The sequence below is a fragment of the Oncorhynchus masou genome, chromosome 7 (genome assembly GCF_036934945.1).
Source record: "Oncorhynchus masou masou isolate Uvic2021 chromosome 7, UVic_Omas_1.1, whole genome shotgun sequence".
Classification (NCBI taxonomy): Eukaryota; Metazoa; Chordata; class Actinopteri; order Salmoniformes; family Salmonidae; genus Oncorhynchus; species Oncorhynchus masou.
The window spans coordinates 8460805-8486857 of record NC_088218.1 but is presented as its reverse complement, the minus strand read 5'-3'; the positions used below and the strand labels follow the sequence as shown (position 1 = coordinate 8486857).

The 26053-nt window shown below is 47.8% G+C and overlaps 1 protein-coding gene across 3 annotated transcripts in view; it reads left to right on the top strand.

Moving 5' to 3' along the window:
- LOC135543154 (protein unc-80 homolog) overlaps positions 1 to 17984 on the top strand; it is a 30617-nt gene extending 12633 nt beyond the window's left edge. The window contains exons 3-9 of one of the 3 annotated variants that reach the window (XM_064970235.1): positions 2778 to 2922; positions 7921 to 7974; positions 8904 to 8985; positions 10306 to 10417; positions 10759 to 10779; positions 11002 to 11207; positions 15555 to 17984. In XM_064970235.1, coding sequence (XP_064826307.1) covers positions 2778 to 2922; positions 7921 to 7974; positions 8904 to 8985; positions 10306 to 10417; positions 10759 to 10779; positions 11002 to 11207; positions 15555 to 16223 — 1289 coding nt within the window. In that variant the 3' untranslated portion in view covers positions 16224 to 17984. The remainder of the gene's footprint in view (positions 1 to 2777; positions 2923 to 7920; positions 7975 to 8903; positions 8986 to 10305; positions 10418 to 10758; positions 10780 to 11001; positions 11208 to 15554) is intronic. The other 2 variants (XM_064970237.1, XM_064970236.1) reach the window with 2 other exon arrangements.
- Positions 17985 to 26053: the final 8069 nt, after the last annotated feature.

Genomic DNA, 26053 nt, shown 5'->3' with positions numbered 1-26053 from the left:
TCACTCTATCACTGAGTCAGACACCCCTCCTACTACTATCACTACCACTATCACTCTATCACTGAGTCAGATACCCCTCCTACTACTATCACTACCACTATCACTCTATCACTGAGTCAGATACCCCTCCTACTACTATCACTACTATCACTAGTCACCTACCTACCTCTACTCACTCTATCACTGAGTCAGACACCCCTCCTACTACTATCACTACCACTATCACTCTATCACTGAGTCAGACACCCCTCCTACCTACTACTATCACTACCACTATCACTGAGTCAGATACCCCTCCTACTACTACTATCACTACCACTATCACTCTATCACTGATCACTGAGTCAGATACCCCTCCTACTACTACTATCACTACCACTATCACTCTATCACTGAGTCAGACACCCTCCTACTACTATCACTACCACTATCACTCTATCACTGAGTCAGACACCCCTCCTACCTACTACTATCACTACCACTATCACTCTATCACTGAGTCAGACACCCCTCCTCCTACTACTATCACTACCACTATCACTGAGTCAGATACCCCTCCTACTACTACTATCACTACCTATCACTCTATCACTGAGTCAGACACCCCTCCTACCTACTACTATCACTCTATCACTGAGTCAGATACCCCTCCTACCTACACTACCACTCACTCTATCACTGAGTCAGACACCCCTCCTACTACTATCACTACCACTATCACTCTATCACTGAGTCAGACACCCCTCCTACCTACTACTACTACACTACCACTATCACTGAGTCAGATACCCCTCCTACCTACTACTATCACTACCACTATCTATCACTGAGTCAGATACCCCTCCTACCTACTACTACTATCACTACCACTATCACTCTATCACTGAGTCAGACACCCTCCTACCTACTACTATCACTACCACTATCACTGAGTCAGACACCCCTCCTACTACTATCACTACCACTACACTCTATCACTGAGTCAGACACCCCTCCTACTACTATCACTACCACTATCACTTCAGATATCTGAGTCAGACACCCCCTACTACTATCACTACCACTATCACTCTATCACTGAGTCAGACACCCCTCCTACTACTATCACTACCACTATCACTCTATCACTGAGTCAGATACCCCTCCTACCTACTACTATCACTACCACTATCATCACTGAGTCAGATACCCCTCCTACCTACTACTATCACTACCTCTATCACTATCACTGAGTCAGATACCCCTCCTACCTACTACTATCACTACCACTATCACTCTATCACTGAGTCAGACACCCTCCTACTACTATCACTACCACTATCACTCTATCACTGAGTCAGACACCCCTCCTACTACTATCACTACCACTATCACTCTATCACTGAGTCAGATACCCCTCCTACTACTATCACTACCACTATCACTACTATCACTATCACTGAGTCAGATACCCCTCCTACCTACTACACTACCACTATCACTCTATCACTGAGTCAGACACCCCTCCTACCTACTACTCACTACCACTATCACTCTATCACTGAGTCAGATACCCCTCCTACCTACTACTATCACTACCACTATCACTCTATCACTGAGTCAGACACCCCTCCTACTACTATCACTACCACTATCACTCTATCACTGAGTCAGACAACCCTCCTACTACTATCACTACCACTATCACTTTATCACTGAGTCAGACACCCCTCCTACTAGTATTACCCACTATCACTCTATCACTGAGTCAGATACCCCTCCTACCTACTCACTATCACTACCTCTATCACTGAGTCAGATACCCTCCTCTACTACTCCTACCACTATCACTCTATCACTGAGTCCACCTCTCTCCTACTACTATCACTACCACTATCACTCTATCCTGAGTCAGACACCCCTCCTACTACTATTATCACTACCCTATCACTCTCACTGAGTCAGACACCCCTATCACTACCCTACCTCTACTAGACTGTCCTCTACTCTCTATCACTGAGTCAGACAACCTCCTACCTCCCTCTCTCTGTCCCTCCTCCTCCTATCTCTCTCTCTGTCCCTACCTCTCTCTGAGTCCGTCTACTCCCCCCTACCTCTCTGTCCCTACCTCTCCACTCTATCTCTGAGTCAGACACCCCCTCCTCTACTATCCTACCACTACCTCTCTCTCTGTCCCTACCTCCTCCTACTCTCTGTCCCTACCTCTCCTGTCTCTGTCCCTACCTCCCCCTCCCCTCCCTCCCTCTCTCTCTCTGTCCCTACCTCCTCCCCTACCTCTCTCTCTCCTGTCCCTAACCCCTCTCTCTGTCCCTCCCCTCCCCTCCTCTCTCTCTGTCCCTACCTCCTCTTCCCCTCCCTCCCTCTCTCCTGTCTCTCCCTCCCCTACCTCTCTCTCTGTCCCTACCTCCTCCCCTACCTCTCTCTCTCTGTCCCTACCTCCTCCCCTAACTCTCTCTCTGTCCCTACCTCTCTCTCTGTCCCTACCTCCTCCCCTACTCTCCCTACCCTCTCTCTCTCTCCTCTCCCTCCCCTCCCTCTCTCACTGTCCCTACCTCCTCCCCTACCTCCTTTCCCTACCTCCTCCCTCTCTCTCTCTGTCCCTACCTCCTCCCCTACCTCTCTCTGTCCCTACCTCCTCCCCTACCTCTCTCTCTGTCCCTACCTCCTCCCCTCCCTCTCTCTCTGTCCCTACCTCCTCCCCTACCTCTCTCTCTTTCCCTACCTCCTCCCCTACCTCTCTCTCTCTGTCTCTCCCTCCCCTCCTCTCTCTCCTCTAGATGACTCTATCAGTATTCCCAGTGTGGTGAGTGAACATGAGGTCTTCCTGCCCAGGCTCATCACCCAGCGACGCTTCTCTAGTCACGCCACGGGCAGCGCCCAGCCTGAGCCCAGCACCCGCAGCACCATGCTGCCCAGCCACAGGTAACACACACACACACACACACACCCTCTGCACACACACACACCCCTACATACACACAACCCTACACACAAAACCCTACCCCTACACACACAAAACCCTACCCCTACACACACAATTACCTACACACACACCCTACACACACACACACACACACACACACACACACACACACACACCCCTACATACACACAACCCTACACACAAAACCCTACCCCTACACACACAAAACCCTACCCCTACACACACAATTACCTACACACACACCCTACACACACACACACACGCCTGCACACACACACACACACACACCCCTACACACACCTCTGCATGCACACACACACACACACACACCCCTACATACACACAACCCTACACACAAAACCCTACCCCTACACACACAAAACCCTACCCCTACACACACAAACACACATCCACACTAGATTGTACTATGACTGTCCACACATCACCTCACTGCTCAACACTGGATTACACTATGACTGTCCACACATCACCACGTTCAGTACATGTAAAACACCGTCACTTCAGAAGCCACAATCATAGTCATACTATTTGTGTTGTTTAAAGCTGTTTATTTCTGTTTATTTGTGTACCCTTTTCTGGAGAACAGCATGCTAGATGAACAGACAGGAAGTGAGGAATGCTACAAGTCATAGTAGTTTTAGCAGAGAGATTGGCTGTGTTTTATCTATGCATAGTCACTTTAATAACTCTACATGTACATATTACCTCAATTACCTTGACTAACCGGTGCCCCCGCACATTGACTCTGTACCGGTACCCCTGTATATAGCCTCCACATTGACACATTGACTCTGTACCGGTGGTCCACCTCTGTACTGTATATAGCCTCCACATTGACTCTGTACTCTGTACCCCCTGTATATAGCCTCCACATTGACTCTGTACCGGTACCCCCTGTATATAGCCTCCACATTGACTCTGTACACCCCCTGTATATAGCCTCCACATTGACTCTGTACTCCCCCTGTATATAGTACTCTGTACCGGTACCCCTGTATATAGCCTCCACATTGACACATTGACCTGTAACCCCCCTGTATATAGCCTCCACATTGACTCTGTACCGGTACCCCCTGTATATAGCCTCCACATTGACTCTGTACCGGTACCCCCTGTATATAGCCTCCACATTGACTCTTGACCCTCCACATTGGTACCCCCTGTATATAGCCTCCACATTGACCACATTGACTCTGTACCGGTACCCCTGTATATAGCCTCCACATTGACACATTGACTCTGTACCGGTACCCCCTGTATATAGCCTCCACATTGACTCTGTACCGGTACCCCCTGTGCCTCCACATTGACTGTACCGGTACCCCTGTATATAGCCTCCACATTGACTCTCTGTACCGGTACCCCCTGTATATAGCCTCCACATTGACTCTGTACCGGTACCCCCTGTATATCCACATTGCCTCCACATTGACTCTGTACCGGTACCCCCTGTATATAGCCTCCACATTGACACATTGACTCGGTACCGGTACCCCCTGTATATAGCCTCCACATTGACTCTGTACCGGTACCCCTGTATATAGCCTCCACATTGACTCTGTACCGGTACCCCCTGTATATAGCCTCCACATTGACTCATTGACCCCCTGTATATAGCCTCCACATTGACTATGTACCGGTACCTCCACATTGACACATTGACTCTGTACCGGTACCCCCTGTATATAGCCTCCACATTGACACATTGACTCTGTACCGGTACCCCCTGTATATAGCCTCCACATTGACACATTGACTCTGTACCGGTACCCCCTGTATATAGCCTCCACATTGACTCTGTACCGGTACCCCCTGTATATAGCCTCCACATTGACTTGACTCTGTACCGGTACCCCCTGTATATAGCCTCCACATTGACTCTGTACCGGTACCCCCTGTATATAGCCTCCACATTGACTCTGTACCGGTACCCCCTGTATATAGCCTCCACATTGACACTGTGACTCTGGTACCCCCTGTATATAGCCTCCACATTGACACATTGACTCTGTACCGGTACCCCCTGTATATAGCCTCCACATTGACACATTGACTCTGTACCGGTACCCCCTGTATATAGCCTCCACATTGACTCTGTACCGGTACCCCCTGTATATAGCCTCCACATTGACTCTGTACCGGTACCCCCTGTATATAGCCTCCACATTGACTCTGTACCGGTACCCCCTGTATATAGCCTCCACATTGACACATTGACTCTGTACCGGTACCCCCTGTATATAGCCTCCACATTGACTCTGTACCGGTACCCCCTGTATATAGCCTCCACATTGACACATTGACTCTGTACCGGTACCCCCTGTATATAGCCTCCACATTGACTCTGTACCGGTACCCCCTGTATATAGCCTCCACATTGACTCTGTACCGGTACCCCCTGTATATAGCCTCCACACATTGACTCTGTACCGGTACCCCCTGTATATAGCCTCCACATTGACTCTGTACCGGTACCCCCTGTATATAGCCTCCACATTGACTTGACTCTGTACCGGTACCCCTGTATATAGCCTCCACATTGACTCTGTACCGGTACCCCCTGTATATAGCCTCCACATTGACTCTGTACCGGTACCCCTGTATATAGCCTCCACATTGACACATTGACTCTGTACCGGTACCCCCTGTATATAGCCTACCCATTGACTCTGTACCGGTACCCCCTGTATATAGCCTCCACATTGACTCTGTACCGGTACCCCCTGTATATAGCCTCCACATTGACTCTGTACCGGTACCCCCTGTATATAGCCTCCACATTGACTCTGTACCGGTACCCCTGTATATAGCCTCCACATCTCTGTACCGGTATGTATATAGCCTCCACATTGACTCTGTACCGGTACCCCCTGTATATAGCCTCCACATTGACTCTGTACCGGTACCCCTGTATATAGCCTCCACATTGACTGTACCGGTACCCCCTGTATATAGCCTCCACATTGACACATTGACTCTGTACCGGTACCCCCTGTATATAGCCTCCACATTGACTTGACTGTACCGGTACCCCCTGTATATAGCCTCCACATTGACTCTGTACCGGTACCCCCTGTATATAGCCTCCACATTGACTCTGTACCGGTACCCCCTGTATATAGCCTCCACATTGACTCTGTACTCTGTACCCCCTGTATATAGCCTCCACATTGACATTGACTCTGTACTGTACCCCCTGTATATAGCCTCCACATTGACTCTGTACCTGTATATAGTACCCCCTGTATATAGCCTCCACATTGACACATTGACTCTGTACCGGTACCCCCTGTATATAGCCTCCACATTGACTCATTGACTCTGTACCGGTACCCCCTGTATATAGCCTCCACATTGACACATTGACTCTGTACCGGTACCCCCTGTATATAGCCTCCACATTGACTCTGTACCGGTACCCCTGTATATAGCCTCCACATTGACACATTGACTCTGTACCGGTACCCCCTGTATATAGCCTCCACATTGACTCATCTGTACCTGGTACCCCACATGTATATAGCCTCCACATTGACTCTGTACCGGTACCCCTGTATATAGCCTCCACATTGACTCATTGACTCTGTACCGGTACCCCCTGTATATAGCCTCCACATTGACTCTGTACCGGTACCCCCTGTATATAGCCTCCACATTGACTCTGTACCGGTACCCCCTGTATATAGCCTCCACATTGACTCTGTACCGGTACCCCTGTATATAGCCTCCACATTGACTCTGTACCGGTACCCCTGTATATAGCCTCCACATTGACTCTGTGACTCTGTACCGGTACCCCTGTATATAGCCTCCACATTGACTCTGTACCGGTACCCCCTGTATATAGCCTCCACATTGACTCTGTACCGGTACCCCCTGTATATAGCCTCCACATTGACCATTGACTCTGTACCGGTACCCCTGTATATAGCCTCCACATTGACACATTGACTCTGTACCTCCACATTGACTCTACCCCCCCTGTATATAGCCTCCACATTGACTCTGTACCGGTACCCCCTGTATATAGCCTCCACATTGACTCTGTACCGTACCCTCTGTATATAGCCTCCACATTGACTCTGTACCGGTACCCCCTGTATATAGTCTCCACATTGACTCTGTACCGGTACCCCCTGTATATAGCCTCCACATTGACTCTGTACCGGTACCCCTGTATATAGCCTCCACATTGACTCTGTACCGGTACCCCTGTATATAGCCTCCACATTGACTCTGTACCGGTACCCCTGTATATAGCCTCCACATTGACTCTGTACCGGTACCCCCTGTATATAGTCTCCACATTGACTCTGTACCGGTACCCCTGTATATAGTCTCCACATTGACTCTGTACCGTACCCCTGTATATAGCCTCCACATTGACTCTGTACCGGTACCCCCTGTATATAGTCTCCACATTGACTCTGTACCGGTACCCCCTGTATATAGCCTCCACATTGACTCTGTACCGGTACCCCCTGTATATAGCCTCCACATTGACTCTGTACCGGTACCCCCTGTATATAGTCTCCACATTGACTCTGTACCGGTACCCCCTGTATAAAGCCTCGCTATTGTTATTTTAAATTATTTGTTACTTTTTTTCCATACTTTTTTAAAAGTTATTTTTCTTAACTGCATTGTTGGTTAGGGGTTGTAATTAAGCATTTCACTGTAAGGTGAATTCGGCGCACGTGACAAATACAATTTGATTTGATTTTGTTTGAATACTTTAAAAACACACCCTTCCTGCCAAGGATTTCTTCAAGTAAGGGAGGAAGGATGCGTATTTAGAGTATTCAAGCAGGGCCCTAGATCAATGGGAAGTTCCTGACAAGCTGATCCAGCTACCGGGCTATAGGAGACCCATACGAAGAGGGGCCTTGGACATTGGGCAGCATGCTCTCCTCCCTCCCTAAACCCCTTTTCCCCTCCTGCCCCCTCCTCTGCAGTGAACCCAATGTGCTAGATGAGTCTCAAGGACTGGAAGAGGGTAACCTGTCTAGGTACAGTGTCAAGTCACAGCCCCCCTGTGTGTTGTGTCTCTCTGCGTCTCTCTGTGTGCAGTTTGGGGGAGGCTCGGGCCAGTCGGACGGCCTCCTCCGACTTCTTCGTTTTCCTCACTCATTATCTCATCCAATCAAAACCGCCGTTGGTCTATCACCCTTCCTCTTCGTATAGGTCTAATGTAACGTAGTCTCTTGTTCCCCCTCGTAGCTACCACACTGATCCACCCACCCATCTCAAGTCATCCGCTGTTGCCTCTTTAACCCTTTAAGTCCCTGGGCGGTGTGAGGACGCTGGGGAGCCAGTGGTAGTGTGTCTCAGCCTGCTCAGTCCATCGGTGCCATCATGGTCTTCATACTGTTTCAGGCTTTTCACTGTTCAAATTGGACGTCCTCTCCAGGATACCAATCTGTGGGGCATGGGGTACTGGAGTGGCAATCCATCATTTATCTTATCAACAAGTCTAACATTACCAGATAGGTTCATGTTCTAGTTCAGTGCTGGTAATATGGTACGAGCTGTCTACATAAGAACACAGATCACTCCAGACCTCATAATCCCCTTTGTGTTTTGGTGTATTCTTGTGCTGTGATTGGGTGTCCTTGATTGGTGGGTGTGTCGGTGTGGTGTACAGTGGAGTGATTGGGTGAGTGGGGAGAGATGGGAAGAATGGAAGGAGCAGTGGACAGACACACGTCCTCTTGACTCTCCTATGTGTCTCAGTGAAAGAGAGAGAGAGTTCATTAGGAGAAGCACTACCTCTGTGTTGTACTGATTGGTTTTGTCTGTCTGTCTCTGCATGTCTATCTGTCTGTCTCTGTGTCTCTGCATGTCTGCATGTCTGTCTGTCTCGCTGTCTCTGCATGTTTGTCTGTTTGTCTCTGTGTCTCTCTGTCTGTCTCTCTGTCTGTCTGGTTGGGTTGTGTAGGGTGGCCAGTGTGCAGAGTGAACCAGGCCAGCAGAACCTCTTGAACCAACCTCCGCTGGGACGCAATAGAGGACTGAGACAGGTGAGAGTAGTCTTACAGGTGGAACTGAGACTTTTTAAACAAATAGCTCCTTTTAAGTTTATTTAGAAAATCTTTGTTTTTTAAATGCATTGTTCTCAATTATTGAATTTGAATTTCAGTTTACCACCCGAATTGAATAACTTCAATTAACCCTGGTTTATACGGTTTGTTTCCATTTGGTGTGTGTGGCAGGGTGCGGCGGGGTGTATCGGGGTGGCAGCGTGTATCGGGGGGTGTCGCGGGGTGTATCGGGGGGTGTCGCGGGGTGCATTGGGGTGCGGCGGGGTGGCATTGGGGTGCGGGGGCAGGGTGTATCGGGGGTGTTATCGGGGGTGTCGCGGGATGTATCGGGGTGTCGTGTCGCGGGATGTCGGGGGTGTATCGGGGTGGCGGGGTGTGTCGGGGATGTGTCGCGGGGTGTATCGGGGTGGCGGGGTGTATCGGGGTGGCAGGGTGTATCGGGGTGGCGGGGTGTATCGGGGTGGCAGGGTGTATCGGGGTGTGGCGGGGGTGTCGGGGTGCGGTGGGGTGTATCGGGGTGCGGTGGGTGTATCGGGGTGCGGTGGGTGTATCGGGGTGCGGTGGGGTGTATCGGGGTGCGGTGGGTGTATCGGGGTGCGGTGGGGTGTATCGGGGTGCGGTGGGGTGTATCGGGTGCGGTGGGTGTATCGGGGTGCGGTGGGGTGTATCGGGTGCGGTGGGGTGTATCGGGGTGCGGTGGGGTGTATCGGGGTGCGGTGGGGTGTATCGGGGTGCGGTGGGGTGTATTGGGGTGCGGTGGGGTGTATCGGGGTGCGGTGGGGTGTATCAGGGTGCGGTGGGGTGTATCAGGGTGCGGTGGGGTGTATCAGGGTGCGGTGGGTGTATCGGGGTGTGGTGGGTGTATCGGGGTGTGGTGGGTGTATCAGGGTGCGGTGGGGTGTATCAGGGTGCGGTGGGGTGTATCGGGGTGCGGTGGGGTGTATTGGGGTGCGGTGGGGTGTATCGGGGTGCGGTGGGGTGTATCGGGGTGTGGTGGGGTGTATCAGGGTGCGGTGGGTGTATCGGGGTGTGGCTGAAGCAATGAGTGAAGTATTTAAAGGGCAGCAGTGCATTTTGAACACCCAACCCTTCCCCGTTTCCCAGGTCGTTCAGTACAGCACTGTTTCCGCTTCATTGAATGTTCCACTACATTTTCTGCGTACTGAACGCAGCTCTGGTCTTGTCACATGGTCAGGGAAAACGATGTCCCTAATTGTGGATAATGATGAAGAGGCTATCCCCATTGACATTCACAGTGGAAATGATATGTGGATTGGGTTGATTAATATTTCAATGCAGTTGCGACGCCCCCTGCTGTCTCTTCCGAAGAGTGAGGCGCGAGGACCAGGTCGCTCTGGAGCCCGACTCTCCGCCACCCGCAGGAGCATCCAGCCCAAGAACAAACCTCTGGGTAACTGTGTGTGTGTGTGTGTGTGTGTGTGTGTGTGTGTCTGTTGTGTGAGAGAGATTGTGTAACAATAGCAAACTTGCCCTACACTTCAGATCAAGCACACTGCAGTTCACATTCAGACCTTGGGATATTAACTATTAATACTCAGTATTTGCTCATGAACGCATCTCTGACAATCTGACTCCTCCAACTGTGTTGACTTGAACTGACATGTACCGATCCTCCTCATTCACACCGTTGTCTCTGTTCCAATGTGTCTTTATCCCGTCACCTCCGACCCCAATAACTGACTCTGTTCATTCTGTGTTCTGTTTATGCCTTTGTTTCGATTCGAAATAAAGAAACTTTATTGGACTGCGAAGGTGAGACACCTATACTTCCCCCCTCTCCTCTTGCAACGTAACAACGCCCTCTCTCTGAAACCTCTCACCTGATACGTTGCTCTGCATGTCTGTCTTGCATCCCCCCCTCGCTCCCGCCCCCTCCACTCCTCTCCCTCACCCCTGGTAGTTGTAGTGTGTCCGCTAGTCCCCAAGGTGGCACTGTGATGGACTGTGTATGTGATGACTGTGATGTCTCCTCAGCCACCCACGTGTGGGACCAGAAGAGGGTGGTCACCTTCACAGAGGGCCAGCAGGCTCAGGCAAAGTCCCCCGACCCCGGTGGCGCCAATGCGCACCCAGAGGGCAGGAAGGCCAGCCCGGCCCCTCCAATCGCTCCCCCTGCTGCCCCTGGGGCCTCATCCTCGGCCACCGTCAAAGCTGACCTCCACAGCCCTGCCAAGAAACAGGTATGACTGGGGGAGTAAGGATATTTTATGACATTGTTGATTCTCACAGGCTTCTGTAGTTTGTATCATGTTTACTTGGTAAGAAGGTACGCAGAACGGCCATTTTGCATAGCTTGCATTTTGAACTTTCTTAGGGTGTAAATTAGGCATAAAGTGATAATCCACTCCAGACATGAAACTCCTCTCATTGTGGTGCTCTATAAGTGGGTAAAATAACTATTTGATTATTTAACTTCTATGTGGTTTGTCTGGTAAATTGTATTTAATTTGATTTGAAATCAGGAAATCATGTTGTAATGCGTCATCACGATAAGGTTCTCGTCACTGGGGATAAGGAATATCAGATTTCATAAAGTTTTTAAAACAACTAGCTGCACTCCATATCGCCAAATCAGCCAATAGATTGTATGGGGACACTTGAAACTAAATAGTGGAACAAATTATTCAACTCAGTTTCTTCTTCAACTACCATCACACAATGCCCGTTTCTCCTCTCCCTCCTCGCCCTGGCCTGTGTCTGTTTCTCCTCTCCCTCCTCTCCCTGGCCTGTGTCTGTTTCTCCTCTCCCTCCTCTCCCTGGCCTGTGTCTGTTTCTCCTCTCCCTCCTCTCCCTGGCCTGTGTCTGTTTCTCCTCTCCCTCCTCACCCTGGCCTGTGTCTGTTTCTCCTCTCCCTCCTCTCCCTGGCCTGTGTCTGTTTCTCCTCTCCCTCCTCTCCCTGGCCTGTGTCTGTTTCTCCTCTCCCTCCTCTCCCTGGCCTGTGTCTGTTTCTCCTCTCCCTCCTCTCCCTGGCCTGTGTCTGTTTCTCCTCTCCCTCCTCTCCCTGGCCTGTGTCTGTTTCTCCTCTCCCTCCTCTCCCTGGCCTGTGTCTGTTTCTCCTCTCCCTCCTCTCCCTGGCCTGTGTCTGTTTCTCCTCTCCCTCCTCTCCCTGGCCTGTGTTTCTGTTTCTCCTGGCCTCCTCCTCGGCCCTGGCCTGTGTCTGTTTCTCCTCTCCCTCCTCTCCCTGGCCTGTGTCTGTTTCTCCTCTCCCTCCTCTCCCTGGCCTGTGTCTGTTTCTCCTCTCCCCTCTCCCCTCTCCCTGGCCTGTGTCTGTTTCTCCTCTCCCTCCTCTCCCTGGCCTGTGTCTGTTTCTCCTTTCTCCCTCCTCCTGTTTCCTCTCCCTGGCCTGTGTCTGTTTCTCCTGGCCTGTGTCTGTTTCTCCACTCCCTCCTCACCCTGGCCTGTGTCTGTTTCTCCTCTCCCTCCTCACCCTGGCCTGTGTCTGTTTCTCCTCTCCCTCCTCTCCCTGGCCTGTGTCTGTTTCTCCTCTCCCTCCTCTCCCTGGCCTGTGTCTGTTTCTCCTCTCCCTCCTCTCCCTGGCCTGTGTCTGTTTCTCCTCTCCCTCCTCTCCCTGGCCTGTGTCTGTTTCTCCTCTCCCTCCTCTCCCTGGCCTGTGTCTGTTTCTCCACTCTCCCTCCTGGCCTGTGTCCCTGGCCTGTGTCTGTTTCTCCTCTCCCTCCTCTCCCTGGCCTGTGTCTGTTTCTCCTCTCCCTCCTCGCCCTGGCCTGTGTCTGTTTCTCCTCTCCCTCCTCACCCTGGCCTGTGTCTGTTTCTCCTCTCCCTCCTCTCCCTGGCCTGTGTCTGTTTCTCCTCTCCCTCCTCTCCCTGGCCTGTGTCTGTTTCTCCTCTCCCTCCTCTCCCTGGCCTGTGTCTGTTTCTCCTCTCCCTCCTCTCCCTGGCCTGTGCCTCCTCTCCCTCCTCTCCCTGGCCTGTCTGTTTCTCCTCTCCCTCCTCTCCCTGGCCTGTGTCTGTTTCTCCTCTCCCTCCTCTCCCTGGCCTGTGTCTGTTTCTCCTCTCCCTCCTCTCCCTGGCCTGTGTCTGTTTCTCCTCTCCCTCCTCTCCCTGGCCTGTGTCTGTTTCTCCTCTCCCTCCTCTCCCTGGCCTGTGTCTGTTTCTCCTCTCCCTCCTCTCCCTGGCCTGTGTCTGTTTCTCCTCTCCCTCCTCTCCCTGGCCTGTGTCTGTTTCTCCTCTCCCTCCTCTCCCTGGCCTGTGTCTGTTTCTCCTCTCCCTGGCCTGTGTCTGTTTCTCCTCTCCCTCCTCTCCCTGGCCTGTGTCTGTTTCTCCTCTCCCTCCTCTCCCTGGCCTGTGTCTGTTTCTCCTCTCCCTCCTCTCCCTGGCCTGTGTCTGTTTCTCCTCTCCCTCCTCACCCTGGCCTGTGCCTGTTTCTCCACTCCCTCCTCACCCTGGCCTGTGTCTGTTTCTCCTCTCCCTCCTCACCCTGGCCTGTGTCTGTTTCTCCTCTCCCTCCTCTCCCTGGCCTGTGTCTGTTTCTCCTCTCCCTCCTCTCCCTGGCCTGTGTCTGTTTCTCCTCTCCCTCCTCTCCCTCCCCTGGCCTGTGTCTGTTTCTCCTCTCCCTCCTCTCCCTGGCCTGTGTCTGTTTCTCCTCTCCCTCCTCTCCCTGGCCTGTGTCTGTTTCTCCTCTCCCTCCTCTCCCTGGCCTGTGTCTGTTTCTCCTCTCCCTCCTCTCCCTGGCCTGTGTCTGTTTCTCCTCTCCCTCCTCTCCCTGGCCTGTGTCTGTTTCTCCTCTCCCTCCTCACCCTGGCCTGTGTCTGTTTCTCCTCTCCCTCCTCTCCCTGGCCTGTGTCTGTTTCTCCTCTCCCTCCTCTCCCTGGCCTGTGTCTGTTTCTCCTCTCCCTCCTCTCCCTGGCCTGTGTCTGTTTCTCCTCTCCCTGGCCTGTGTCTGTTTCTCCTCTCCCTCCTCTCCCTGGCCTGTGTCTGTTTCTCCTCTCCCTGGCCTGTGTCTGTTTCTCCTCTCCCTCCTCTCCCTGGCCTGTGTCTGTTTCTCCTCTCCCTCCTCACCCTGGCCTGTGTCTGTTTCTCCTCTCCCTCCTCACCCTGGCCTGTGTCTGTTTCTCCTCTCCCTCCTCTCGATGGCCTGTGTCTGTTTCTGTGGTAAATAATGAAGGGTATATTAAAAGACAACGCCATTGATCACGTCACACCATTCATTTCTATGTGAAGACTCAATAGCGCATTGAAGCCAAATGAAGTTGGTCAGAGGCCCAGTACATTCAAAAATGTGTTTTATATCTATTTCCACACTGAGGTTGTAATAATACTGTGAAAATTATGATAACTCCCCTTTACCTTAAGAGCTGTTTGTAAAGACCACCTGAAATGTCTTCCTGTTTTGGTGGGATGGAGTTTTGGCCTGCCTGTTGACAACAATAAGAAAGAGTTCCAAACCAATAACAGCTAGTTTTCAGTTTCCCCTCCCCACTCAGACCACTCCCAGGCAGTCCTAGCAAAACTCTTGCTCTAGAAATGTCTCTTTGCTAAGAAGCTATTTTTGTTACGTTTTGACCATTTTAATTGAAAACATTCACAACAAGGTTCTTAATTTTTACCCAGAAATGATTTGATATTGAGATAAAACGGGCTGCAATGGACCTCCTAAAATGGCTTCTCATGGAGACAACATGCTACTCCAGGAAGTGATGTTGCAAGTTAACTCAGTGCTGCCCACTCTGATGAACTCCAGTAGAAGGCCGAACAGGGCATGCTGCCATTAGCAACACAATTATCCTTAGAACTTCTTCTGTGTGCGATTTTGAAAGAATCGGTTAGAGCACATACATCTGGTATATTAGAAACAATTATTGGTACCATGACTGTCTTCTAAACCATTTTTTATTTACATGAAGATTGACCACGAAGATTGCAATTTTTCCATTCATTATAATGGGGGATCCTGCTTTCTGCTAACAGTGCCTTGAACTTCCGTGGCTTAAATGAGAGGGTGCATTTGTTCTGCCCTGGTGAGAAAGCGTGGGAAAAGGCCGTAGCCATAGCAATTTAAGACCCTCCACTCCTCGAGGTAGACAATCTGCAGGTGAAAGCATATAAATATAATGAATGGGTTGGACATGGTGAGTTTGTAGACTTTTTCAGCTAGCTAGCTACTTCACACACTGACAATTACTTTGGTATTACTGTGTGTAGCTACGTTTGCTAGCTAGCTACCTAGCATAGACTGTAAAAAGCCCAGCGAGAGATCATTGCGTTAGAGGTTTTCTAGTCGGCTTGAGGTGCAAGATTTCCACAACAATTTTCACATGTTGCTACCAACCTTATTATAACGACAAAATTACACATTTCTTCACTCAAAATGTTTTGCTCCCATATTAGTGTTGTTTAACCCTATAAATCATATTAATTAGTGGTTTTGAGAGGATTATTCATTTAAGTCATCGCTCATTCCAGAAGAGACAGAGAGAGATGGGAATGAATGTGAGTTCTCTATATTTAACAGCATGGACTAAGTAAGTCTTTGAAATATCACTCTTCTCCCACTTGTTTCCTGGTTCTAGTTATCGATGGAGAGCAAGGAGAAACGAGAACAGTGGGGCCTCCGCAGCAGCCTCTCTCCTCGGCCCTCCATCTCCCGCGCCTCCACCCCCACCCCACCCTCCTCCTGCTCTCCTCTCCCTCCTCCACCTCTCCCCATCTCCCGCGCCTCCACCCCCACCCCACCCTCCTCCTGCTCTCCTCTCCCTCCTCCACCTCTCCCCATCTCCCGCGCCTTTACCCCCACCCCACCCTCCTCCTGTTCTCCTCTCCCTCCTCCACCTCTCCCCATATCCCGCGCCTCCACCCCCACCCCACCCTCCTCCTGCTCTCCTCTCCCTCCTCCACCTCTCCCCATCTCTCGCACCTGTTCTCCCCTCCCCCCTCTGCCGATCCTGGGGATCCGACCCCCCGCTCCCCCCACCCACCTCTTCCATCCTGGTCCGTCCTCCCATCAGACCCCCGAGAGCCCCGAGGACGAGGACACGACTGCCCTGCTGGGGAGGAACGTAGACACCCTCCTCCACATTTCAGAGGACAATGGGGGCACAGAGAACCCCCTGCTCGCCCCCCTACTCTCCCCCCGCCGCTTGCCCGCCCTGGCCCCACACCACTCCCCCGCCCTGCCCCCCCGCCGCTCCCCCCTCCCCATCTCCCCAGTCGACCTGGACCTGGATGAGTCCCACGTCTGAGAAGCGTCCCTGTAACGTTTCAGTAACGTTTTGTTAACATTTCAGTAACAAAACTCGTAACGTAACGTTATAACTAGGGCCAGGAGTTTTTCCCTGACTGAACTTGCGTGACCGCACTAGGAAAAAGTCCTGGCCCTAGTTACAAGGCTCTAAACTACAGACGTAGGCTATAACTAGGGCCCGGAGTTTTGACCCTTTAGGTTAAATCACATGGTCCGGCTGGGGAAACTCCTGGCCCTAGTTATGACCCTGGCAGGGTGGCTTCTCTGTTTCGGTCCCCTTCTATATCTTTGGAGTCTGTGTTTAGACATTGAGCTGCCTGATAACTCTGTATATTTCTAGCTAAAGGAGGTCAGAGGGTGTTTGAAAAATGAGGAACCTGTTGGAATACTCTGAAAATAAAAATGCATCCTCCCTTCCTTGATCTGATCTGACATAAAATGACTGGTGAAATCAGTGCAGTAGAATCCTTGCTCTCACCTATCCAATCACGTTAGATTAGTGATTACCTCGAGAAAAGAAGGGAGGAAAGATGCATCTTTAGAGTATTAGAACAGGGCCAAGGACCAATACCTGTTAGTGTTCTCGTCTTGCCCACTCCCCTGCCCCTCTCTCTCCTTCTCTCTCTGCTCTCTTCTGTCCTGTTAGAGCACCAAGATGAAATCCACACTTCACTATGTCTACAGTCCCAGTGCCAGTACATCCTCACCTCTGACATTTTAACCCATCTCATACCAAAGTATTCAAATCAAATGCAGAATCAACATGCCTTCTTCACACGTCAGGGTGGATTAATCCATGGAGTCCCAACAGGTGATCAGGTGGGACTGTTACTGTTGCTAGGTAGATCACCTTCTATTTGTTGTGTTCTATTGAAAAGAGAAGGGAGAGTTTCCAGCCATTGGCTGCTACAAACAGACATCTGTTTACCTTTTGGTTGACCTTGTCACCTCCCAAGAACTGTTTACAGTGAAGCTGCTGAAGGGTAAACTGTTGACTAGAGAAATTAAATGTATATTAGCTATAATATTATGAAATGTATTATATTTAAACCTGAAGACTATTTTAAAGAAATATTTAATATATATAATTGTCAAAGTATTGCAGAGAGACATAGTATGTTTGTCATTAGGATAATATATTAGTGGCCTCCCAGGTGGCCACACTGCGGTCTAGGGCACTGCATCGCAGTGAAGCGTCACTACAGACCCAGGTTCGATCCCAGGCTGTGTCACAACCGGCCGTGACCGGGAGTCCCATAGGGCGGCGCACAATTGGCCTAGCGTGGTCTGGGTTAGGGGAGGGTTTGGCCGGGGGGGGCTTTACTTGGCTCATTGTGCTCTCGTGACTCCTTGTGGCGGGCCGGGCACCTGCAGGCTGAAATTAGAAGTCAGTTGAATGGTGTTTCCTCTGACACATTGGTGCATCTGGCCTCCGGGTTAAGTGGGTGGGTGTTAGGAGCGTGGTTTGGCTGCTAATGTTTCAGAGGACGCATGACTCGACATTTGCATTTTTGTCGAGAAAAGGGGGGGGAAACCAGAATGTTTATTTATTAATAGATGGATAGATATAATTATTTGACATAATTATTTATATTTAATACTTATAAAGTATTTATCCTCTTGGGGTTTCTAGGTTTGATTGATTGACAATTGACACACTGGGTGGTTGTTATTTTCCTGTTGAGTCTGTTAGATGAGAAGAGGTTCTTTATGGAGGTTGAGTCTGTTAGATGAGAAGAGGCTCTTTATGGAGGTTGAGTCTCTTTATGGAGGTTGAGTCTGTTAGTTAGATGAGAATGAGAAGCTCTTTATGGAGGTTGAGTCTGTTAGATGAGAAGAGGCTCTTTATGGAGGTTGGAGTCTGTTAGATGAGAAGAGGCTCTTTATGGAGGTCTTTATGGAGGTTGAGTCTGTTAGATGAGAAGAGGCTCTTTATGGAGGTTGAGTCTGTTAGATGAGAAGAGGCTCTTTATGGAGGTTGAGTCTGTTAGATGAGAAGAGGCTCTTTATGGAGTCTGTTAGATGAGAAGAGGCTCTTTATGGAGTGAGTCTGTTAGATGAGAAGAGGCTCTTTATGGAGGTTGAGTCTGTTAGATGAGAAGAGGCTCTTTATGGAGGTTGAGTCTGTTAGATGAGAAGAGGCTCTTTATGGAGGTTGAGTCTGTTAGATGAGAAGAGGCTCTTTATGGAGGTTGAGTCTGTTAGATGAGAAGAGGCTCTTTATGGAGGTTGAGTCTGTTAGATGAGAAGAGGCTCTTTATGGAGGTTGAGTCTGTTAGATGAGAAGAGGCTCTTTATGGAGGTTGAGTCTGTTAGATGAGAAGAGGCTCTTTATGGAGGTTGAGTCTCTGGAGGTTGTTAGATGAGAAGAGGCTCTTTATGGAGGTTGAGTCTGTTAGATGAGAGGATGAGAAGAGGCTCTTTATGGAGGTTGAGTCTGTTAGATGAGAAGAGGCTCTTTATGGAGGTTGAGTCTGTTAGATGAGAAGAGGCTCTTTATGGAGGTTGAGTCTGTTAGATGAGAAGAGGCTCTTTATGGAGGTTGAGTCTGTTAGATGAGAAGAGGCTTTATGGAGGTTGAGTCTTTATGGAGAGGCTCTTTATGGAGGTTGAGTCTGTTAGATGAGAAGAGGCTCTTTATGGAGGTTGAGTCTGTTAGATGAGAAGAGGCTCTTTATGGAGGTTGAGTCTGTTAGATGAGAGGAGTCCAAAGCGCTATAAGTGGGGCAGGTCATACTTGGAAGACAATCCTAACATCAACTGAAGTAAAATTAGGGTCTCCATGTAGCTGAGGTTCAGCATTGTAGCACGCTTGAAATGTGAAGGTCATTTCAGATTGAGCCGACATAAGTCACTTCAAAGGTTAAAAGTTGGGTAAAAATAAGTTGATTCAACGTCATCACAGTGATTTATTTTGGTTGAAATGACGTGGAAACAATGTTGATACAACCAGTTTTGGCCCAGTGGATGGATGTTGTTTTATGTGTAACCAAATCCAGGTTCTGTTTTGAATAGCCTCCAAAGTAATACTGACCTTCTGTTGTACTGAAAGCATCATGCATAAAGAATAGGTCACTGGTTATGGGCACCTTGGTATTATTAGAATGTCCCAGTAATGTCATAGAGTTTATAATGATGCTTTTTATTGTTGTGTTTTCAATGTCTTGAAGAAAGGTTTCTAGTACTCAAAACATTATGGCAACAAGATCCCTGATTCTGAGTTGTAGCAGTTAGGATACCTCCTTGTTCAACTTATGCCTTAAACTAGAGAACTGGGAGGACCCCTCCAGCTCCTTGATAATGGTCTGTTCCCTGACTGAGGTCCCTTTATGTGCCATGGGGCTTGGTACAGTCCAAACCTGAGATGGGTGTGCTGCAGTCTACTATCTTCTGGTTAATGTTGGTTCTTTCACCAGATCAGTGAAAAGAGGATGTAGTTATGAACTAAACTGTGTAAAAAACATTAGGAACAACTTCCTAATATTGAGTTGCACACCCTTTTCCCCCTCAAAACAGCTTCAATTCGTCGAGGCACGGACTCTGAAAGTTGAGGAAAGCGTTCCACAGGGATGCTGGCCCATGTTGACTCCAGTGCTTCCCACAGTTGTGTCAAGTTGGCTGGATGTCCTTTGGGTGGTGTACCATTCTTGATACACATGGGAAACTGTTGGGCGTGAAAAACCCAGACACGTTGCAGTTCTTGACACAAACCGGTACGCCTGGCACCTACTACCATATCCCCTTGAAAGGCACTGAAATCATTAGTCTTGCCTATTTACCCTCTGAATGGCACACATACACAATCCATGTCTCAATTGTCTCAAGGCTTAAAAATCATTCTTTTACCTGTCTCCTCCCCTTCATCTACACTGACTGAAGTGGATTTATGAGGGATCATAGCTTTCACCTGGATTCACCTGGTCAGAGCAGGTGTTCCTAATGGTTTGTCCACTCAGTTATATGTGAAAGGAAGAATCCTGAATATCTTCCTCCATTTCCACCTGTTTGACGGCATCAGTGCAGAAGCGTTAGTAGTGATATGAATAGGTGCCATAATGCACATATGACTATTGCACTGTGAGTCGGTCTCATAGCTGTGTCTGCTTCTGTGTGTGATCTAAATGTACTGCTGTGTAGTTCCCACAGAGGCTGGTTATCAGTTCTATAGTGCCCATATCGTTAGAGGGGTTATCAGATCTATAGTGCCCATATCGTTAGAGGGGTTATCAGATCTATAGTGCCCATATCGTTAGAGGGGTTATCAGATCTATAGTGCCCATATCGTTAGAGGGGTTATCAGATCTATAGTGCCCATATCGTTAGAGGGGTTATCAGATCTATAGTGCCCATATCGTTAGAGGGGTTATCAGATCTATAGTGCCCATATCGTTAGAGGGGTTATCAGATCTATAGTGCCCATATCGTTAGAGGGGATTCTATTTCAATGATAATATCACTATAGTTCATTCTAGAACCCACGGGGATAGTACAAAAGTCTATTATACTGTAGGCCACATATTCTGGTGTCCCTGTGGACATGTGTTGTCTTGTCAGTGCTAACGGTCAGTGTCTGTCCGTGTGTGTAGTGCCAATGCTCTCTGCTGCGGAGCTGTCCTTGTGCGGATGCTTTCTGGGAGGTTGGCATGGAGACTTATTCATCAAACTTGCCATACATTCCAAAGTCATCTGCATTCTGCAGTTTGTACCATGTAATGCACTGTTGAAGTGCTCTACTTCAAACTGGAACTGTTTTGGGTGAGCGATCTATTTAGGATTGCAAAATGTCTAACTTTTCCAAAATAACCAGGTTTTCCAGAAATCTTGGTTGGAGGATTCCCGGATTTCTTGTTTATTACTTTCGGATTCCTTGACTCTTCCAGCTAGTATATCAGGAGTTTGAGGAAAGTTACCAGAATTTGGAGACCTGAGTTCTATTGCATTGTCAATTGCAATTTGTAGTACCGGTAAGCACACTGTATTGCTTTAAACATAATCAGAAAATGATATTTTTAGATGATTGCCAACTCATAGCTAACGCGTGCGTAACATTCTGTGGACAATTTGTTAATTGATGATGTTCGTCGCAATGAAATATGTTTCTAGTTTGTTTAGTTCTATTTCTTACATGTTATGGAGGATAGCTGGATTTGTGTTCTGGCTCTGGGAATAACCTTTCCATAAAAACTAGGAAGTTTACCTCAAAGTCCTATCCACATGCTAGGGGCGGCAGGTAGCCTAGTGGTTAGAGTGTTGGACAAGTAACTGAAAGGTTGCAAGATCGAATCCCCGAGCTGACAACGTAAAAAAAAGGCAGTTAACCCCCTGTTCCTAGGCCAGTTAACCCCCTGTTCCTAGGCCAGTTAACCCACTGTTCCTAGGCTTAACCCCCTCCTAGGCCAGTTAACCCCTGTTCCTAGGCCAGTTAACCCCCTGTTCCTAGGCCAGTTAACCCACCAGTGTTCCTAGGCCAGTTAACCCACTGTTCCTAGGCCAGTTAACCCACTGTTCCCACGGTTCCTAGGCCAGTTAACCCCCTGTTCCTAGGCCAGTTAACCCACTGTTCCTAGGCCAGTTAACCCACTGTTCCTAGGCCAGTTAACCCACTGTTCCTAGGCCAGTTAACCCACTGTTCCTAGGCCAGTTAACCCACTGTTCCTAGGCCATCATTGAAAATAAGAATTTGTTCTTAACTGACTTGCCTCGTTAAATAAAGATAAAATGCTGTATGGTGGAGCTGTGAGATATTCAGAAGTGTGTGTGTGTCAAATGCAGTGGCCCCCAGGGGTGGTTAGCAGTGGAGGCTGGTGGGAGGAGCTATAGGAAGACAGGCTCATTGTAATGGCTGGAATGGAAGCCTGTCCTCCTATAGCTCCTCCCACCAGACTCCTCAGGTGGAAAGTGGAAGTGACATTATGGCCTAGATACATATATTATATTTTGATATTTTATTTCTCCAAATATATATTAACATCAGCATTTGTTCATATTCAATCATATTCAATCATCATCGACATATTTTTCCCTCTGTGTGACTCTGAAATATATCGTATTATATACTTAAGATATTTATTTCAAATGATTGTCTTGTCCTGTGTTCTCAATCTATTCTAAAATATAGCTATATCAAAGTATTTATGAGATATTTAAAGAATAAATGGATATTGTTGTATACAATGTTATTTATTTTCCGTCCCTAATTGTTTCCTTCTCTTGTAATATCTTGAACTGTCACTAACTGCCAACTAAATGTCAGTTGAGAGGGCATTTACTGTGGTTCAGATAAAACTACCACACAATCACCCACAGATGGCAGTAGAAAGGATACTCTGAAACAACTTCCTGTTTGGAGTTGATTAAAGGAAGGGCCTGGCTCTCTTTGGTTAAAGACTTCAACAGTGGCAGTCAGGTCAGAGGCTGGGGAAGGTAAGCTCATATAGAGTCAGCGAACTAAGCAGACCAGACCCAGCTGCTAATGCATTGGTGCCTATGGGAGAGCCACCCCTTAAGCAGACTGGAACTGTGACCATTTTTCCACCATATCTGATAAGCTTCCTGTGTTGAGGTACACAGACCATACCTGTCCACTAACTCTCAACTCTTACTCACGTCTTCTTCAAACACTACCAGGTTATACTGTATATACTGTAGACCCTAGAGGGCTCTTCAACTCTGGTCCTGGAGGTCCAAAACACTTGTTTTTGTTTCCACCTGGTAATGAATTACACTCACCTGGTTAGGGGCGGACTGGGACCAGACATTGTCTCTGACATTTGTAACACCATTTTTTCCTCGATACCACCACACCGACTCTCTTTTTAGCCTTGATGCCTCCATTACTAACCAAATAATGATCATTTTGCAGGAAAAAAAGGTTAGACAGGCTCACTGGGCTAAAAATATTCCTAGCTGTAGGAATATGGTAGAAGACAATATTTTTATTAAAACCATAAAGCTGAATATACAATGCAGTATGACTGTTATCTCAGTTCAACTTGGATAAGAATGTACACAAATTATGATCAAATCTGACCTTAAATCACATTATTACTGCGAGTCACAATGTAGAAATAGGATGTTTTCTTTGAGAAACCATGATTAAATTAGTAAGTTAATATTTTGGCTTCAACCAACAAACACCAGGTTAGTGTTCACTGTTGTTAATATATTTAAATAGATGGACACGTCAAAGTATATAATATTCTTATATACATGTACCTTGACATTTTCTGAAATAATATCTTATTCAATATTCACATACCAGACATTATGATATCATGTGCTTTAAGCAGAGAAAAGGCCAGAAGTCCTTTGACAGTTGATTCAGTTTCTTTTCCAGTTCAGTTCATAGAGGTAACCAAGGTAACAGCAGCATACTGATAACTGACGTCACGCTGCTTACTCAGCGAGTACTGCTTCCTCCTGATGGGGCTCACACGGATGCTCGAACCCAGGACATCTGCTCCGCCCTCCCGGAGAGTCTTACCAGTCGGCGCCACCGAAGCGTTAACAACTCGGCTGCACGAGTGGTGACACTTCAGGCTGAGGGGTAAGTTTCCCACATCCCCCATGTGCTACACTCTCACCATGCAGCCTTTATCCTGCTGATACTACACACGTTGTCTTAATGAACAGCCTTTATCCTGCTGATACTACACACGTTGTCTTAATGAACAGCCTTTATCCTGCTGATACTACACACGTTGTCTTAATGAACAGCCTTTATCCTGCTGATACTACTTGTCTTAATGAACAGCCTTTATCCTGCTGATACACGTTGTCTTAATGAACAGCCTTTATCCTGCTGATACTACACACGTTGTCTTAATGAACAGCCTTTATCCTGCTGATACTACACACGTTGTCTTAATGAACAGCCTTTATCCTGCTGATACTACACACGTTGTCTTAATGAACAACCTTTATCCTGCTGATACTACACACGTTGTCTTAATGAACAACCTTTATCCTGCTGATACTACACACGTTGTCTTAATGAACAGCCTTTATCCTGCTGATACTACACACGTTGTCTTAATGAACAACCTTTATCCTGCTGATACTACACACCTTTATCCTGCTGATACTACACACGTCTTAATGAACAGCCTTTATCCTGCTGATACTACACACGTTGTCTTAATGAACAGCCTTTATCCTGCTGATACTACACACGTTGTCTTAATGAACAGCCTTTATCCTGCTGATACTACACACGTTGTCTTAATGAACAGCCTTTATCCTGCTGATACTACACACGTTGTCTTAATGAACAGCCTTTATCCTGCTGATACTACACACGTTGTCTTAATGAACAACCTTTATCCTGCTGATACTACACACGTTGTCTTAATGAACAGCCTTTATCCTGCTGATACTACACACAACCTTTATCCTGTTGTTGTCTTAATGAACAACCTTTATCCTGCTGATACTACACACGTTGTCTTAATGAACAACCTTTATCCTTTGATACTACACACGTTGTCTTATAACAACCTTTATCCTGCTGATACACACACACGTTGTCTTAATGAACAACCTTTATCCTGCTGATACTACACATCAATGAACAACCTTTATCCTGCTGATACTACACACGTTGTCTTAATGAACAACCTTTATCCTGCTGATACTACACACACGTTGTCTTAATGAACAGCCTTTATCCTGCTGATACTACACACGTTGTCTGAACAACTGACACTACACGTTGTCTTAATGAACAACCTTTATCCTGCTGATACTACACACGTTGTCTTAATGAACAACCTTTATCCTGCTGATACTACACACGTTGTCTTAATGAACAACCTTTATCCTGCTGATACTACACACGTTGTCTTAATGAACAACCTTTATCCTGCTGATACTACACACGTTGTCTTAATGAACAACCTTTATCCTGCTGATACTACACACGTTGTCTTAATGAACAACCTTTATCCTGCTGATACTACACACGTTGTCTTAATGAACAGCCTTTATCCTGCTGATACTACACACGTTGTCTTAATGAACAACCTTTATCCTGCTGATACTACACACGTTGTCTTAATGAACATCCTGCTGACCTTTATCCTGCTGATACTACACACGTTGTCTTAATGAACAACCTTTATCCTGCTGATACTACACACGTTGTCTTAATGAACAACCTTTATCCTGCTGATACTACACAATGAACAACCTTTATCGTTGTCTTAATGAACAACCTTTATCCTGCTGATACTACACACACGTTGTCTTAATGAACAACCTTTATCCTGCTGATACTTGTCTTAATGAACAACCTTTATCCTGCTGATACTACACACACGTTGTCTTAATGAACAACCTTTATCCTGCTGATACTACACACGTTGTCTTAATGAACAACCTTTATCCTGCTGATACTACACACGTTGTCTTAATGAACAACCTTTATCCTGCTGATACTACACACGTAATGAACAGCCTTTATCCTGCTGATACTACACACGTTGTCTTAATGAACAACCTTTATCCTGCTGATACTACACACGTTGTCTTAATGAACAACCTTTATCCTGCTGATACTACACACGTTGTCTTAATGAACAGCCTTTATCCTGCTGATACTACACACGTTGTCTTAATGAACAACCTTTATCCTGCTGATACTACACACGTTGTCTTAATGAACAGCCTTTATCCTGCTGATACTACACACGTTGTCTTAATGAACAACCTTTATCCTGCTGATACTACACACGTTGTCTTAATAAACAACCTTTATCCTGCTGATACTACACACGTTGTCTTAATGAACAGCCTTTATCCTGCTGATACTACACACGTTGTCTTAATGAA